At 37.9% G+C, this 19,127-nt stretch overlaps 1 protein-coding gene across 2 annotated transcripts in view; it reads right to left on the bottom strand.

Annotated features, from left to right (window-relative positions):
- The window catches only part of SLC24A2 (solute carrier family 24 member 2), a 105,296-nt gene that overhangs the window by 28,248 nt on the left and 57,921 nt on the right, over positions 1-19,127 (bottom strand). Inside the window, exon 4 of one of the 2 annotated variants that reach the window (XM_062513129.1) lies at positions 4,354-4,404. The exons of the other annotated variant lie outside the window; for it this stretch is intronic. Within the exon in view, the coding sequence (XP_062369113.1) occupies positions 4,354-4,404 (51 nt within the window). The remainder of the gene's footprint in view (positions 1-4,353; positions 4,405-19,127) is intronic. 2 annotated transcript variants of the gene reach the window in all.

The raw sequence follows: 19,127 nt of genomic DNA, 5'->3' as shown, positions 1-19,127 counted from the left end.
ACAAAGAGTTAAAGGAAGAGAGAGTGAGAGAAAGAACAGGAATTTTTTGGGATAGCAGATAAAAGAGGAAAAAAACCACTGAAAAAGTACAAATCATATCCCCCAAGTATTTTAAGGAAAAATGCTGAGTCATTGCAGTTCCTAACTTCTTTTGAAAGAGTAGGGGCATTTCAAAATGCTTATCCAGAAGAATGAGTAGATATTAAAAGTTGTCTGATATAATTTCAGTTTGCTAAAGGATTGTCTAGCTTTCAGACTCCAACTCAATTTTATATGTTCGAGAATTCAGCTTGTGATGCCTCATTGTATGCAAGCAATGAAAATGATGCAGCTGAGACATTTTCTGAAAAATATCTGAGGAGCCCTCCATGTCTCCACCTATTCCAAGATGGTGTAGGAACTTTCAATTAAAGGTTCAGTTTTAGAGGTTAATTAAAATGATGAAGAACCTAAAGATATTCTAGTATTTTATTTAAGCTTGTGTAAAATTTTGTAGGTTTTCTTAACAGAGAAACATGGCCATTATTGAACTGAAAAGAAAATATCTTTGCAGAGATTCACACTGGCTTAGATTAGTTTAATTGAATTTGTCAATTTTTTCACATTTACAAAAAACTCCCAGAATCTTTAGAAATAATTTCTGAAACTGACTTTTAAGAATTTTAAGTTACAGCATTTCATTCAGGAGACTATTCTGCAGTTGTAGGTCACTGTCATGGGAGTTAAAAATCAACATTTAAAATGGAAAATGTGTTTTGTTTCAGTTCTATTTCTCAGTAGATGCGTGGTTCCATTTGCATTGTTTTCCATAATTACCTTCCATTAGACTCACTCAATGCAAGTAAAAGAAGTGCAATGAAATTATTAGAGGACATCATTAACTATCAAAAACATGAAACTGAAAAAATAAGTATTACTTACTTGCATGAAGACAGAGAAAAGTAAAACGAAAGCAGAGCAATGCCCCCTCCCTCCCTCTCTTTCTCTACCATTTTCCTCCTTTAAACCAAATCATAACTTGCTCACTGAAGAGGAAGCACAGAGCCACCAAGAAAAAGGACCAGCTGAGGATACATCTAAGTCATTCCAATTTTCAGAAAGCCACTAGGGTCATTCTTAGGCACAGATCTTCTCTCATGTCTTTCTTCTAATCTTTAGCTGGGGTCATTAAATAAAGCATATGAATCTTATGTCACTGGTCTTATTTCTGGAAGTAGGTGACTATGTTTCCTCTGGAACAGTCCTGTGTACTGTGGTTTGACTATGTGACAGAGATTTTCACAACAGCTGGAATAATGAAAGTTTAGGTGAATGACAATGCTTTAGGACATGCTTCCATGCATGTCCTAAAATAGGACAGATCACTAGAGAAAATTCTTAGTTAATCTAGGTTCACTAAACTCCAACAGATTTGGCAGCTCATTTTAGTTTGCAAAGAATGAAGTAGAAGGAAGAGGTGATCAAGGCCAGATGGTTACCAAAGAAGGTAGCTTAAAACTACATTGGTTTTATTTGAATAGATACAAACAAATCAGTATTGTATAATGTAGATATGTGTTGATCTGCATAAGTATCTCCAGCTGGCATCAGTTGGCAGAGATTCTCCTCCTGATAAAGGATATATTAAAAAGCCAATCCTTTATCTACAAACTGAATTGCAGTCTATAGGCTCCCTGGCTCAGAAAAATACCTGATTTGATGTGAAAGCACTTCAGAAATTCACTAATTTAAAAAATTCAAGACTCTACCACTTGCCTTGTTTTCAGCCTGTGATCAAAGGAAAATTACTCTATCTCTGTAGCTATAGCTAAGCTTTCATGAGTCTGAACATGTCAAATCTGTGGCTGTTGAGCATTCCAAACTGTACTTAACAATTCTCCTCATGATCTGCTGTGGAACATAACTAGTGAGTCATTACCAATCAATTCCAGAAATCCACTCTACATGCTTCCTCCTTTAAGATCAAGCAGAAGTGTCAAATGAATGCATACAATTTTGACATGCTGTAGGCTTTTGGTGAAGAACAAGTTTGCAGTGAGGGTCTCTTCTCATCTTGTAGGGCAAATTTACTCTCTCAGTTTGACCTGAATAATCCAAAATCATTCTAAAGTCACTTTCAGACCAAAGAGAAATGATCAAAACAATACAAATCAGTTTCTAATATACAGAGCACAACGGTGCTCTGGCCATTAGGCTGCATCTGATAGTGTATTATACCTTAACCATTAAGTCTAGTCTGATTGTTCTGATGCAGCAGAAAGAATAAATGCACCTGAGTTTCTTCACTGGAAGACTGAAAGAATATTCCCTATCTCCACTCCAGGCTTGAGGACTGGACATAAGGATGTACTTTATCAGAAAAAAATCAATGGATTTGTAACGGGATTTGTGTGCCCTTGGGACTAAGTTGCTGTGCAAAAGGTACTAAAACCTCAGTCAAAGAAAGGAAGAGAAAGAAGAAAATGGGTAATGCTAGCAAATTTGATGCAGAGTGATAGCAATTAAACTTCTGAAAATCTGAACAGAAAGCTGAAAATATAGTACACTTTGATCAAAATACAACTTCTGAGATACACTAATCATTACTTGCTTTGTGAAAGACAAGTTAAAATGATGATGGTTGTATTTGAGAAGGTAAACTGCATCGCAGAACTTCCTTTTTATTTCTGCTACTGAATTTTTCCTGTTGATAGAGTATGGTCCTGAATTATTCATTCATGAGAAAAGCATTCTGAGATGACATTGAATATTAAAATCATTATTTCTGCATAGGCACAGTAATACTATACATATATGTATGCATTATAGTGCAACAGGTGTTACCCTACAAATTTAGATGTCAATAGAGTATTTATGAATTTCAGAAGGCTACTTCTGAGATACCAGATTTAGTACTTCACCATAAAAAATAAAAACCCTAACATACCCAGGCTTAAGGCTACAATGCAAAACTACCCTTTTATCTTTATTGTAATGAAGACTGAGATAAGATATACTGCAAAAGCTTTACCTCTGGTAGCCATATCTGAGTGGCCCAGGTTAATGGCTTGAGAAGTGTATTTAAACAACACAGACACCACTGTTTGCCTGTTAAAATCTACTTTCAGACATATTTTCTTATATTGGTGCCACCCCTGTGAACCAGATGCTTAAGACGGGAAATGGAGTGCAGTGAGGCAAGACCATTCTACAAGTTCAGGCCTGCCGCAGATGGAAAGAGCGTCTCCCAACACCTGGTGCAAAGGTGCATGGGACCATCTTCCACAGCCAGCCCCAGAACCCAATGGTTATATCGGTGTATCAACAGCAGATACAGAAAGAAGGAAATAGATGTTACCACTTTCCATCCTCCCTGAGGAGCGATCATGAGTAACTCATGTAAAAAAGATTCTCTTAAAATCTTCAAGATTATTCGACACTAGAAAGCAACTGTGATTTTAAAAAGAGAGAATTACGGTATTTGTCTTAAAATACCAAGATTAAAAACAAGCAGGAATATTTCTACAGGCCTCAAGACTTTTCCCATCCCCAAACATGATGCTAATTTCTAAACATAACATAATGAAAACATCTGTCTGGCATTACAATTGGAGAGCTGGACAAGAGGCCTTGATCCTACAGACAATAAGTCTGTAAGGTCTCAGTTCAGGGATAATTCCAAATTGTAGAAATGCTGACTGCAGTAGGATGAAAAACATGTGCTGGAAATTTAGTACAGAGTTAACTGCTTTCCTGAATTAGTACGATAGAACTGCAATGCTATTGAATCAGCATAAAAATTTCCTGAGATTTTGCTAAGCCCTGATTCAGGCCTTAATTACTTCCTTCTTGTAGTGCTAGAATGAAGATTTCAAACTGCAATTCTTTTGCATTGCAGTCAAGCATACAATTAATACTCCGGAAATAAACATGCCTGATTTTCAAAGGTTATTCATTACTTTTCAATAATACAGTAAACCGAAGTCACTTAGTAATTTTTCTGAGTGATTTGAAAATCCAGACATTAATTCCTCTTCTTGAATGCACTGTAAAACATAGTATCAAATAAGCACCTACAATCTATGTTATACTATGCCATATAATTTGCAAGTATGGTTTTGCACATGTTCTTTGCTAAAAGCATCCCACTGTATTTCCTTACCTGAAATAGCAGAACTGAAATGTTGAAAACAAAAACTTGAAAAAAGAGTCATAACTGATTGAGCCATTAAAAAAGACATGCAAAAAGGAGTTATTCAAAAATGGAGAAAATGAAAATAGGACCAAGAAAAACAAAGGAAAATGTAAACACATAAAAGGCGCTCAGAGGGCTTCAAAAAAAGCTCATATAAACAATTCTAAAATATTTCTTACCTTCTTCAGTCATTGTGTCATAATATTTTAGGTTTCCATATGATCCAAGCTCTATAACATCACAGTAAAAGACACAGAGATAAGGAACCAACAGACATTCAAGAAATGTACATGTTTTTGCATGTGCTTCATAAACTGGAACAGTGATTATGCAAAACATTTTCCAGGACAACGAAACACAGATTACAGAAGTGGCACTGCTTTCCCCCTCCAAAATTTCACAAGTCATTGACTTTAGCTAAAGTGTTAAACTTGCTAAAGTGAGATGTAGGAGAAGCACTGAAATATAGAATTTAGCCTTTTCAAGTTTCTTGACAGTTTGGTGCCTTTACATTTGGGAAAATATAATAGACCTTAAGAGTATCTAAATAGTGGTAATTTTTCAAACTAAGATATTTTATCATTCCTCAGGTCAGACATTCAAATACTTCTGTATCCAAATTAAACAAAAAAGTCTCAAAACACATAATTTTAGGAACTGTTCATGATGCTGTCTCCCAAACATTGTTTTGATACCTGTGCTGATTGTTGACTGGCTTTAGAGGGGCTACTTTATTTAACCACTCTCTTGTCACTTGTGAAATCAGAAAAAAAGTTACTTGCTTCATCAGGTGATATAAGAGCTAAATGAATTAAATCATTAAATCTATCTGAACATAGCGCATTACTATATTCTGTCAGGGCAGAAAAAAGAATGAATTACAGAGGTCTCCAGGTCTATAGGGCTACTACTATTTGTTTCTGTGTGATAGTCTTGCATGAAATCACCTTTTTACTCCAGATGTGACTTTACACTTTTTCTTGAAGTGCCTTTTTCTTATCATTTGGCATATATGTTATGATATGTATAAACACAGTAATTAATATAAACCTAAAACACAGGACAATGAAAAATTAAGTTCAACAAGGAATTTGCAAATGGCTGAGGAATTTGTGGATAACCACTCATTTTAATGGAAAGTTTTGCAACTGAGTTTCTGAGCATCCAACCTTTGACAGAATGTAACCACTAAAGAATTGGTATTTAACAGTTTGATGATGCTTTTTTCTTTGAAAAGATTGTCTTTTCATATTTATCAAACAGCTTAAGCAGTTAATTGCAGAAGTGATACCAAATTATTTTATTTTTCAACAATGCACAATGATTTTTCAACAATTTTTCATAAAGGCAAATTTCAGCTGAAGCCTGGCTACTAGTTTTCAACTGTTCAATACTGTGATGATACCAAATCTGACACTTTGAGAGATTTATTAAAAAAAAAAGGAATCTTACATCATTTGCAGAGACAGAGAATGCCTTATCCCATGTAACTAAAACTTATAGGATATTATAATTGTTATTTTCTTAGTACATATGATTGAATTGTAATTATTTTTCATAGGCTTATTATAAAGAAACTTACAAGTATTCCTATACTCTTGCTAGTACAATGCAGTGTCTTACTTGCCCATAAGTGAGCCTGTAGAGGAGACGAATCTCTCTGCAGACATCCCTGTGAGGGCTCCCTGGCACCTCCTTTGAGATAAGAAAAACTACTTGTTTAGAATGACTCATTTTAGAAAAAACGTAAGCTCTTCTTCTTATATTTTTAGAATATTATTGGTTAGGTTTGATTCTTTTTAATTGGTTGTCCCAAACAAAGAAAGATGATGTAGTTGGCCAAAATGTGTTAACCCTGTTTTCCATTGGTTTACTTGTGATCCCCCCAAACCCTATAAAAGTACACGTGTGATTCCCCCATCTTTGGATTTGTAGCCTGACCCCTTCACAGACGATAATAAAGTCTGTGGAAAAAGTCTGAGCTGCTCTCCTGGTCTTTTTATGCTGGCTGGAAACTACAGGTTTCTGTGAGAAACCATGAAGCTGAGTGCCTGAAAGGCCAGAGCTCACAAACCTTGGAACTTTCCCCTGCCCAACAACAACAGGGCAGGGGGCACAACAAAAATTACAGCTGGTGCCCGAGCAGATCACCTGGACCCCCCATCATATCTGGAAAACGGCTCTCACCTGAGCAGTTCTGTTTTGGCTTGTCGACACCTTGGGAAGCTATCTCTTTGTTCTATAAAGAGATAACCATCTCCAAGACTGTTCAACAATCTCAGGAATCTGGACCTGAGACTGGACGGCCAGCCGGCACAAACCAGCAGAATCCTTACCCTTCGGCTGAAATTTTATGTGAGTTTTTTGCAGTCTTTTTGCTAGCATGTTATCCTTTGGGTTTTTTTGGAATATGATAGGACATTAAGTCTCTTTTAAAGCAAAGGGAAATGTAATTTAAAGACAGAATTAATTGTACTATTTTACAGCAATAAGGAATGCATATACTGTTTTCTAAAAATGTTCTTCATCTTGCAACAAAATCTTTGTAGCTGCTAGTACATATAAGAAGCTATTTTCTTACCATCCTAATTTTAGCCCTAAAGATTTAATTTCCTTACCTGGACAGAACTTCCAATTAACTTCAGTATTGACTTCCCTATATACAGCATTTGGAATAACTTGTCCTATTTAATTAGGGCTCAGTATTTGCTGATTCTACGGGCAGCACCTTTGCTTATAGCTATTCTCACTGATCTTTGCCTTCATGTGTCTCAGGTGTTTTGCTAGAACCTGGGCTGAGGCATTCACTGGAGATTGTGGACAGGACTGGAACACATATGTCAGAAAGAGTCTGCCAAAAGGAGTGTAAGAGTAAATAAAGAAGGGGAGTCACATGTAGAACAAAATGTTGGCAGAGAAGGACTGCATGAATGAGGTTGAGAAGAACATTGCACCACAGCAACAAACTTCAGCATTAACAGAATAACATGAGGCTTCTGACTCAGCAGATGAAGCAGAAGAGACTTCAGAGGAAACCAACAATAACTGTGAATTCTAAATCTCAAAAAAAAACAAACCCCAAAAAAACAGGGTCGCAGTAAGGCAGGACATTTCACACACTGGCAATCCATTTAAATCTATTTGCTTCCCATCTGAAGTGAGAGATAAAAGACAAACAGGAAAAGAAAAAAGGGTCAATCTGACCTTACAGAGGCTGAAAGAGAAGAGAAACAAGGTGATGCATGACGGTGCTTGATGCTGACAATAATCATATTCTGGGCACTTCAGTAATTCAACACACCAAGGATTAAACTAGGTTAATTCCTGCAGTTAGCAAAATTATTTCCAGGAAAACTCTTATCTTGCTGGCTAGATTATGTTCTCCAAAGCTTATAGTCCTATATCCATAGTGGAAGACTTAATACAATCATCAGCCCACTGACTGCAGTGCACTACAATGATGCCAGAAAGCATCAGCTGCATGCATTCATATAAATTATATTTGAGGGTTTTAAGATTACTTAGGTCAGTGCCGCTTGGCAGCATGACAGATCTGCCTCTATACAGTCTGTCTCCAATATATGGTATTTCTGCTGTAAAATTTTGACTAAATCTATTTGTTGTTTTCAAGTTCTTCTGTTATATCAAGATATATTCTGTTTAATATAACTTTAAGTAAACAGAAAATGAAGTACGTTTCAGGAAAAAAATGTATTGGAAAAAATTCACAGCTTTAGTAGTAAACTTGTTTGAAATGGAATTGAAAAGGATACTTGAAAAATTATCCCTAAATCCAATACAATTAAAACTTGACAATTCCATTTTTGTGAACATGCTATGCAATTCCCATGGTGAGGTCACAGTAGAAAGACTGGACAACAGCCAGTACCTTCATCCCTGCTGGTCACATGAAACAAAGAGGATGCAGAGATGCAGCTTAACAGCTGATCCCCAACAGTTACAGAGTCACTGAATCAGCTTGTTCCCTTCTGCATATTTTTACACCAGAAAAGAACAGAAGGTTCCTGGTAATCTTGTCTGACATTCCTGAAGGATTACAGCAACATTTGTCTTACTACCTACTATTCTCTACAGTGTTTGTAGGTATCACACCACATTAAAGCAAAAAAAAACAAAAAAAAAAAACAAAACAACAAACCAACCAAAAAATTGTTGGTTAATGGGGATATGTTATTTGTGATTTCAAATTACATTTAAGACACCCAGCATGGCTTCACCAAGAGAAAAGTCCTGCCTGACCAACGTAGTGACCTTCTATGATGGAGCGACTACATCAGTGAACAAGGGAAGAGCTACAGATGTCACTTATCTGGACTTCTGTAGGATCCCCTCATTCTCCCTGTCACTGAATTGGAGAGAGATGGATCTGTTTAGTGTAAAGAAATTGACTGGATGGTTGCATCCAGAGGGTAGTGGTCTACTGCTCAGAGTCCTGATGGACACTGGCAATGAGTGGTGCGCCTCTGAGATCAGTCTTGTTTAATATCTTCATCAACTACATCGACAGGGGTGATCAAGTGCATCCCCAGAAAGTTTGAAGACAACATCAAACTAAGTGATGCAGTTGCCACATCTGAAGGACAGGATGTCATTCAGAGGGACCTAGACAAATGGGAATGGGAATTTCATGAGAAGTGAAACAAGACCAAGTGCAAGGCATGGCAGCTGGTTTGGGGTAGCCCCTGGTACCAACACAGGCTGGGGGATAAACAGATGGAGAGCAGCCCCGGCAAGGAGGACTTGGAGGCTCTGGTAGATGAGAGGCTGGACATGACATGGCCATGAGTATTCACAGCCCAGAAAGCCAAACATGCCCTGGGCTACCTCCAAAGCAGTGTGGGCAGCAGGGGAGAGATTCTGCCCCTCTGCTCTCCTCTGCTCTGCTCTGCTCTGGTGAGACCCCACCTGCAGTGTTGCACCCAGCTCTGGGGTCAAAGCACATGAAAGAAAGGACATGGACCTGCTGAAGACAGTCCAAAGGAGGGTCATCAAGATGATCAGAGGGATGGAGCAGCTGTCCTATGAAGACAGAACATTTGGGTTGTTCAGTCCATAGAAGAAAATGCTCTGAGAAGACCATAGAGCAGCCTGTCACTTAAAGGGGAACTGCAAAAAAGATGGGGACAAACTTTTTAGTAGGAGTTACTGTGGTAGAAATAAAGTAGATTCCCACTAGACATAAGGAAGACATTTTTTTATATGGAGGATGTTGAAACAGTGTCCCAGATTGCTTAGAGAGATGTGGTAAATGCCCCATGCCTGGACATATTCAAAGTCAGGATGCACATGGCTCTCAGCAACCTGATCTGATTGAACATGTACCTGCTCATTGCAGGGAGATTTTACTAGGTGATCTTTAAATGTCCATTGCACCAAATTATTCTATGATTCCATTAAATAAGATAGCTAATAACTCAGTTTATTTGTCACTCGCTAAGTATAGTACATACCATCTGGGATAAAATACTCATTTCTGTCTTTTAAGTATATAGTCCCAGGCTGCCATAGAAGAAAAGCAGAACCAGTATTTCTCTTCACTCTCCTGTGACTAAGATCTCAGATACAGACTGCAGCTGACTCTAGCAAGGTTAGAAATGAGCCTGTCTCAGAGTTTCTAGAACCACTCATAAGCCATACAGATATTTTAGAAACAGCAACCCGCATTACGAAAGGTATGTATCCCTTCATGGAAAATACTAAGTCAGACTCTCAAATGAGAGAAACTCAATGTGAATTTCTTCAACAAGCATGAGACTTTCACTTTTCATAAAAAAATATATTTGTATGAGAATTCATGTCATGCTCCTCCAAATTAATTAAAAGCTTAAGTATATCTATTATTTAAAACAAAACTGGTAAAGAGAAATTACTGATGGCAATCTCATAATCTTTAGTACAATTCCACTGTTGCATTTACTAGATGCTCCTTTTATTTGACTTCTACAGTCATGAAGGTATCAAGGCTTAATCCTCAATCCACAACAGTGGGAGCTTGACTTAAAAGAAATTTTGAGGCATTCTGGAACAAGCAGATAGAGAAATTTTTCCCAAATTTTCATACTCATAAATTCAAAATATGAAAAGGTTGAATACCTAAGACATTAAAGAAAAGTGAAATTAAGGGCTCAAAACTGGTAATTAAACTAAGAACATGTATGTATCAAAGAACTTCAACTTAAAAGCAAGTAACTAATAATGAAAAAATCTAAACTTATAAAGCCTGAGTACTGGAGACAGAAGAGCATTTCCATGTGAGAGGCTGTACACATAATTCTGAAAGTCAGCAAATTCCTGGTTACCAATACATTATTTTGGAAACCCACTCTTCGCCTTTACATCTTTTTGATATGACCTCTGATTTGCACTTACTATTGTAATCATGCTTAACAGCATGTCCTTTTTTTATTTTCATTTTTAAAAAAAACTGGCCAAAGGAATTAGAGGAATTTTTATGATAACCTCAAGGAGCAAAAGGATTTACTTTACTGGTCTTTTTTTCTAGATGTCATGAGAGTTTTTGAGAGGTTTTGAGAAAACTTAATTAGATAATCCATAAACAGAAAAAGGAGGGCACTTTAAAAACCCTTCTAGATGAGTTGTAGTGACTATCCAAACTAAACTGGAATCAAAGTTTGATTTGGTTTCTGCAATGATGTTAGTTTAGGAACAAAGTTATCTTGATGCTATGAACTTGTGAAAGATCTAGTGAAGATTAACATTACAGGTTTAAAATTAGAGTCCTAACCTCTAAGAGATCTTTAACAAAAAAAAATAAAATAGTTTTGCAGTTACACTATTAGAGGAAAAACACACAAAAAATCCCATCAACTGTAGGGTATCAGGAATTGTGAATTTTAGTAAGAAAGAATTATTTGAAATAATTTTTTTCAGTGAATCTCATCTTATTTGGACTCCTACCATTAACAAACTTCATAAACCTCTTAGATTTCTTACTGAGTAATTATATCATATCTGGGGCAGACTGGGACTGGTGTGGGAGTTTGTGTGTAGTATCATTGCAGAATGCAGAGGAGAGAAAACAAATATTCTTTTAAAAAGCAAAATACTTATTCTCCTACTACATCCAGATAATCAGATGCTGTACTCTACATTTTCACTTGTGGACCTTCCAGCTGCCAGTTCTTCAAAAATGGAGGCTTTGCCACTGAGCTGTTCCTGTGGAAAATATAAAAAGATCCCTTTGGGATATAAGTAATACAGTTAAAAATTGCATTGCATTTCAGAATTACATCTGTTTTGCTTATAATACTACCAGTACCGCTTTATTAATACTCCTAAAAAAACACACAAAATAATATAAATGAAGTCTTTCAGGTACTTGGCTATCGGGCAGTACATTTGGAGTAACTAAATAATTTACTACTTTGTGAATCTGAGCTCTAATAACACACGTCGTAACCTTTCCTGTCTTTAAATTGCAAGCCTTCTATTTCTGTTCTCTCCCCTAATGTGTCCTTGCCCTGTTTTATTTATTTTTTTATTTTAGGTGTTTTTGCCCTGAAAATAATTTTATTAGAGTTGCCTGTTTTTATATAACTGATTAATTGCAATTTTATCAAGTTGTAGTGTGAATAGCAATATAACTAAAAAATTATTGCAATCATATCAGTAGAGTTCTGGGCAGCTTAAGATAATGAGAACACCCAAAAGCTACATATTAATTTGCTCTTAGTGCAACATTAAAAATCAAGAGTAAAAATCCACTGTTCCCCATCCATACCATCTAACAAATCTTCTTGTGGTGACAAAAGAAAATTTGTTGGGGTTTTAATTGATATGGGCTGAAGAGCAAATATTTTTAAGGGGATGGTCAATGACATATGCGATGGAGCAGAAAGTAAATTAAATTACTATTGCATGTCAGGCCCAGATTTTGATATTTTTAGGTGATTTTATTTTTCTTAAATTAAAGAAAAGCATGAAATTGCTTGTTCCTGAGAGCTTCTTTTCTTCTTCCCTCACAAGATACCTTTGTTCCATCCACCGTCAACTCTTGAAGACAAGTGCCAAACATTCTCTATAATGTATTAACACCAAAAGACAACCAATACAACAGAAGTGACTTGGCCCGGATCAAACACAATTCCTGATGACTTTAAAGATGGTGTTTATCTTCAAACAATTCTCAAATATACTTGAAAATAGGAATTCCAAGGTGTAGAAGTAAAAACCTCATTATGCTGATAATACTGAGAGTTCAACAACTGGTTCTTGTGGGATCAGGATTTCCTTGAGTGTCTTTTGGGCCGGGTACTGTAGAGTCTGGAAACCTACAACTCCAACTGAGTAAGTTGCAGCTGTTTTGCTTTCCAGAATATCCAAGAAGAATAGCAGAAGGACAGCATGCCTTCTTTTCACTAGCCAGTCATAAAATCCAACCAACTTGTGGACGATGAAATCATCTGTCATGTGCAAACTGTACTAAAAATCTAAAAATGAAATCTCCCACTCTCAGCTTCAATAGAAAGCCCCTCACAGACACTACTATTCCCTGACCTGTACAGGTTTATATATAATTTATGTTCTTGTTAATATTTTTAACAAATAAATATTGAGTTAGGAAGAAACTTAAAATGAAGCTAAAGCCATCAAGCATGTAAACACACAGTCAGGACAGCTGTACCCTCTGCTGGGATCATGCTTGTATTTAAATATTCATGTCTTCCTTGCATCCTCTGTAGGGAACTGCAAGAAGAATATGCTGTCTGAAGAACAGGGAATCACTGAAAAATATTATGAAGAAGAGAAACAAGAATTCTGCCTGCAGAGTACAGGTTGAGTAGGTTATAGTTAAAACAACAAAGCAGGGCATACAGAAATAAATTGTGAAAACTGACAACAAAACAAACACAAGGATTATATTTCAGATTCAAAACTAAATTAAAAAGCCACCAGAAAACTTTCATTGTTTAAATTTTTCCACCTACAAAGACCATTTTAAAAGGAGATCCATGCTTCAATTTTATGTAACTAGAAATTCTCTCAATGAAATTAGCACAACAATGAGTTGTGCCTTCTCTCTGAGTTTTGGGAACCTCTGAAGATAAGTAGATCTGATATTTATTGCTACAGAGTTGGAGAGCATTATCACAAAGAACAGAATTTCCCCACTGAACAGCTTTCTGAGAGAAGTCTGCAAGGCTTTCATTGTCCAAGAAATTACATATAACAAGAACACAGTCAATTTTTAATATCTGTGGTTAGGATAAAAGTTGCAAACCCACTCACCCTATGGTCATGGAAGCACAGCCTCTGTTATCTAGAAAAAGCAAGACCTATGACCCCAAAATATGACAAAAATGAAATGGTTCCTGTATGCAAGCTAAATAGATCCACTCAATAAAAAAATTCAGACTTTGAATGTCTACTTTGTGGATTGTCACTATATGTTTATGACTGACATATAAAAAACTCAGCTGAACCAAAAGCGTCATAACAAAATTCACTTCACTAGCCCAATACATCATTTTTCTCTATGCCAAAATCACACATTTTTATAAACAGCTCAGGTTCCACAGCTGTTACAGTGACATTTATATCTTCTGTGTGTATAAAGTTATGTTACAAGAAAGTTTGTAAATACAACTGCTATCCATGCTTGGCTTTGAAGTCCTAAGTAATGCTGGGGGAGACAGCTATATAATTTCTCTCTCTTTCTGACAGATATTAACTAGGTTATCTAAAATACTGTCTCTGCCTGTTTAAATATAAGTGCCCTTAGCTGCATGTAACCCGTATGGGTTTCAACTCTATCTATACTGTTGCTAAGTCTGGCAGCATGGGATGTTTGACCTTGGAGATACTTTTGAAATACTCATCTTATCTACATTATAATGGAATCTCAGGTATCTAAATTAGAACCACAATTTTGGTGGTCTCTATGGTAGTTGAAACATAGTGAAAGGTGAAAGAAGACCTTGCTGGGGAATGATGTGCCCCATTTCTTCATCTAACTCATTTAGCTGTTTGAAAACTTCCCCAAGAAAAAGCTTTCTTCTGTTTCCTGGAAAGGCTGACCTGGAACAGAGACTAGACAGAGCAAAAGGAATAAAATAGGTATATAGTGAAAGGATACACCTGGGCAGTGCAAGAATCCAGCTGGGGCTACACCCAAATTAAATCCAAGATGAATCCTGGTCACAAGTTTTGCACTTTCATAAGTTCTGGTTCACCTACATATTGGGGTCAATTGTCCAACCACAGTCCCAGGGTATGAAGTCTCAACCCTCTGGCTTGCCCTCTTTCCCTCGCTGGAGTTTATGTTTTTTGGGTAAAGGTTGTCCTTGATTCTCTGTCTGGGAAGGGATTGTTTTGTCTAACTACCCTGTGAAGAGAACTTACTGACACCTAATATGAAGTTTCAGAGTTACACACTAAGCAGCAGAGATTCTGAAAAGTATAAAAGCTAAACCCCAAGGCATCACTTCTTGCTAATGACTGTGTGAAGAGACATACCACTAAAAGCTAGAAAAGTGCCACCACAGTGGAGGCAACCAACAGCAACCTTAGGGTGCTGCACTAGGGAGAGCACTGCCACCAGGTCAAGGAGGTGACACTTTCCTTCTGCCAGTGCTCATGGGACATAAGTGGGTGCTGGGACTAGTCCCAAGCTCATCAGAACAGGGCAGTCGTAGACATACCAGAAGGATTCCAGCCTTGGGCCACAAAGATCATGATGGGACAGAGCACTGCTTGTAAGAGGAGAGGCTGAGAGAGCTAGGACTGTTCAGCCTCGAGGAAAGAAGGTTCAGGGAGAACTTATCTCCATGTATAAGCACCTGATGGGACAGAAAGAACAAAAGGGAACAGTACTTCCCTCACAAGCACCCACTGACAGGAGAAGAGTCAGTGGACATGATCTAAAAACCAGAAAATTCCATCTGGACACATATTGGGATGATGGGCAAACACTGAAATGGGTCTCCCAAAAAGACTGTGGAGTCTTTTTGTAAACATTTTCAAATCATGACTGGAAGCTGTCATAGTCAACCTGATGAAGTTGATCCTGCTTGAGCAGGAGATTGGACTAGCTGGATTCTGTAATGCAAGAAGTCCCTTTCAACCTACATGAGAAAAAACACATCAATTTTGCGAAAGCTAGATGCATAAAACCAGCAAGAATATGTGCCTGACACAACACTACACTGTGAAGATAAGCCTCCATCTTCTCCAGCAGAAATCTCTTGTGAACATTTCAGTCTGCAGCTGAGAGGAGAGCCAGAACAGTCGGAGCAATGTGCTCAAAAAAGCTGTTTTTTCTTGATGGGACAGAAGAGCCAAGGACAAGTTGGGTAAGAATAATAGTGCAAGAAGAAGGATGCTTAGCTTTTTTTTGCAGGACTATGGTATGCCTAAAGGATGCTTAAGAATGATAAAAGATTTAAAGAAAAGATAGTTAATAACATCTAAAATTACTCTGTTAATTTTGTCTAGATTTGCATGTTTATTCATATTAAATAAAACACTTTTGTGCTAATATAGTTCTGAAGATATATTTCTTCCTTCTCTGGCATGATGCTAGGAAGTGGTGAGGTCACCCCTTGAGTGCTGTGTCCAGTTCTGTCCCCTCAGTTTAGGAAGGATGTTGGGATGCTTGAGCACATCCAGAGGAGGGAACAAGGCTGGGGAGGGGCTTGGAACACAAACCCTGTGAGGAATGGCTGGGGGAGCTGGGTTTGTTTATCCTGGAGAAAAGGAGACTCAGGGGTGACCTCATCACTGTCTGTAACTTCCTGAAAGGTGTTTGTAGTCAGGTGGGGTTGGTCTCTTTCACCAGGCAACAACTGACAGAACCAGAGGACACAGTCTTGAGCTGCACCAGGAGAAGTTTAGGTTAAACATCAGGAAAAATTTCTTCACTGAAAGAGTGATAGAGCACTGGAATTGTCTGCCCAGGGAGGTGGTGGAGTCACTGTCTGTGGAGGTATTTGAAAAAAGATTCAGTGCCATGGTTTAACTGATGAGGAGGTGTTAGGTCATAGGTTGGACTAGATTAATTCAAAGGCATTTTCCAACGTAGTTCATTCTGTAATCCTGTGATTCTGTGAAGTGCACTCAAGTCCTGGAACATCACAAATTCAAAGCACAATTAAATTTGAAAATTATGTCTGAGATCCACATTCTGGAGATGAGGAAAGTGGAAATGCTCAGGTTACTTCACCCATGCAGGAGCTGAGCATCACCCATGAGTTGGTGTAAGCTGAGCTGCTTGGCCTTACTTCTCTGAGGCTATAGCAAGTAAACAGCTTCAGGCAAACAAGGTTTCCAATGGCGCCAATGGCAGTGAGCACAGACGTGATGGTGCAGCTCACATAGGCCATGAGAAGAATAAGAACGTAAGTTTTTTGTAAAATGAGACAAATACTGGGAGGCTGCTGAGCAACCGTGCAAGCAAAGGATACCCAACCTCTGTCAGATGTCTTTGGGGTGAGCTGACAGTTTCCACAACATCTAAGAAAAGTACTCAAGTAGCAGCAGCAAATGAAGCAGAACAGTTTGAGGTTAATGGAAAACTTGGAAATTTCTTAAGACCAGGATGTAGGAACACAACAGCATCTACCAAGCCATTATAAATAATTCACTATTATGTCAAAAACTTCGAGGATTCTTCTTTATTTTCCTGAGAAGTATGAATGCAAGTTTCATTTTTTGTTTTGTCAGAACAGTGACAGTACTGTATTTTTCCACATTCAGTGAAGGAAGTGACAGAATTGTAAGCTCAGCTTTATGTAACAGAAGGTTACTTCTCTCACCAATAACATGCACCATATTTATATCTTCAAAAGAGAAGGTACAGCACATAAGATAAACAATTCATTTTCTGCAGAAGTACATCCTGTAGTTTTCCATTTTGGAAATAGGACTTGAGATGGGAATAGGAGAAAATTGCCAAAGATACCTACTTCTCACTGGGGACTAAGTCATGACAGAGATTTATATCACACTCATTTTCATGCAGAGGATGACATTTGCATATGAGTTATAGCCTTGTCACACAGGAGAAAGAAAGTCAGCAACTAGCTAAATCCTCACTTGTGGGAGATGTTTTTCTGGCCTGTGGCACTTTATCAGCAGTCAGAAAAGGGGTGCTATGATAATGAAAAGACCTCATTCTTCCTGCATCTTGATAAAGCTGTGCAAGAAAAACAATGTAGCCTCAGATTGCACTGGTGCTCTAAATCCTCACTTCAGTGCTGGTATCTACCCTGTTCAACAGAGTATCTATAGAGAGAAAATGCTCCCTCCACACACCTGAAGGAGTCATCTTTAAAGCAACCTGCAGCTTACAGGAAGAAGGTAGGATTACTGTTCATGGCACACTTTCATAAAAAATACTCACCATCTTATTCTTGCCCTTCTCCCACTGAACAACAACAGCCATCTTCTCTTAAAAAATGTAGAGATCTTGGTAAAACCTACGCTTCCATAACCCAGGAATATCCCTTTCAAAACTAGGACAAAGATATCTGAGGTACAGGACTCAGAAGAAAACAGTTACAAATGATCAGTGATTGTCATAATTTATATTCAGGTTGCTTGGATTCTGGACTGGGGCCTGACCAACACAGCAGGTCAGATGATACCATCCTTATTCATATGGGTAATGTTATGAACAGACCAGCTGGATTGCCAGACTGGCACTTAAGCAGAAGCAAATATGGCATAGGATTTCCTGGGGATTAATGACTGGCTGAGAGTTGATGATAGCCTGAAACACAGGCAGTCATTAATCTTAATCCACAGGAAATTATGTCTATCAAGGTCATTATTTCTGTGATAAGATAAAAGCAAACAAAAACTTAGTGTCATATAGATATTTATATTTTTAATGAATCATGATGTCTCAGCTGTAAAGTTCACGTCCCATTAACAAACATACTACACATTCACCTGTTCTAGTGGTTGAACTCTTATCTTCTTAGAAGCTTTACGCTGCTACCAAGATTTTGAAGGGGAGAAGCCTTCCTTGTCTAGACTGCTAAATCCACAGCATGACTGCACACATGCCTGAATACAGAGAGCCAAATATCCAGCAGTTCCTCAGATTACTCATCTGTCAGAGGTGGGCTGAACACCTTGCAAGCCTACTGATTCTGGAGAGTTTGCAAGATGGCTTTCACAAGACAGCCACAAGCCAAAACTACATCTATGTGAAAAGGGAAAATGAAGAACAGGTACACAAGTGCGTAGTAGTGAATTGGGACTGCTCTGTTTATCCACATTTTGTGGAAAATAAATCTTACCCTCTCATTTCATGTTATCCTGCTTGCAATCAAGTGCATTTTTAAGATGCTTTCAATTGCGGTAGAGGTTGGTTCTGACAACACAAATGAATTATTCAGAAGTAAATTTGATGAGCTGGTTTTCTATAAATACACTGAATGTTAATGCAGTAATAATGGTGTGTAGGTCAAGCTGATCTTTAATAGTCACACGGCCTGTTTATTCACTCTATACTGCTTTTGTTACTAAGAGGATGCAGATGGGACTTCTTCTGTCACCCTTGCAAAATCCACCAACTCCAAATGACAGTGCAGTGTGCTTCCCGATGCCCCCATTTCCCTTGCAATTATTCATGGGAATGTAACACTGAAGTTTATTATTGACTTAAAGAGGAAGAAAATCTGGATCTCTCAGCATCAGTGCAAAAATTAGAAATGCAACTTCTAAAGGCAGTATTTGACCTTGAAGCCTTCAAGAATGAAGCAGAGAGCTCCCAGATTTTATCCACGCTTTCCCACTTGGCTGTGACAGCCACAGTGCTGCTGGTGTCTGATCAGGAAGCGATCTGACTGATGGACCCAGCAGCCCAGAAAGACAGCAGGTGCTGAAGAAGCTGTCTTATGGGAGAAGGCTGAAAGAAGATGGGTACAGGTGAGTGAGATACAGTGTGAGAAAGGCAAAGAAGTAA

The sequence above is a fragment of the Cinclus cinclus genome, chromosome Z (genome assembly GCF_963662255.1).
Source record: "Cinclus cinclus chromosome Z, bCinCin1.1, whole genome shotgun sequence".
In the NCBI taxonomy this organism is placed as follows: domain Eukaryota; kingdom Metazoa; phylum Chordata; class Aves; order Passeriformes; family Cinclidae; genus Cinclus; species Cinclus cinclus.
The sequence above is the reverse complement of the archived record's forward strand: the minus strand, read 5'-3'. Positions and strand labels throughout refer to the sequence as shown.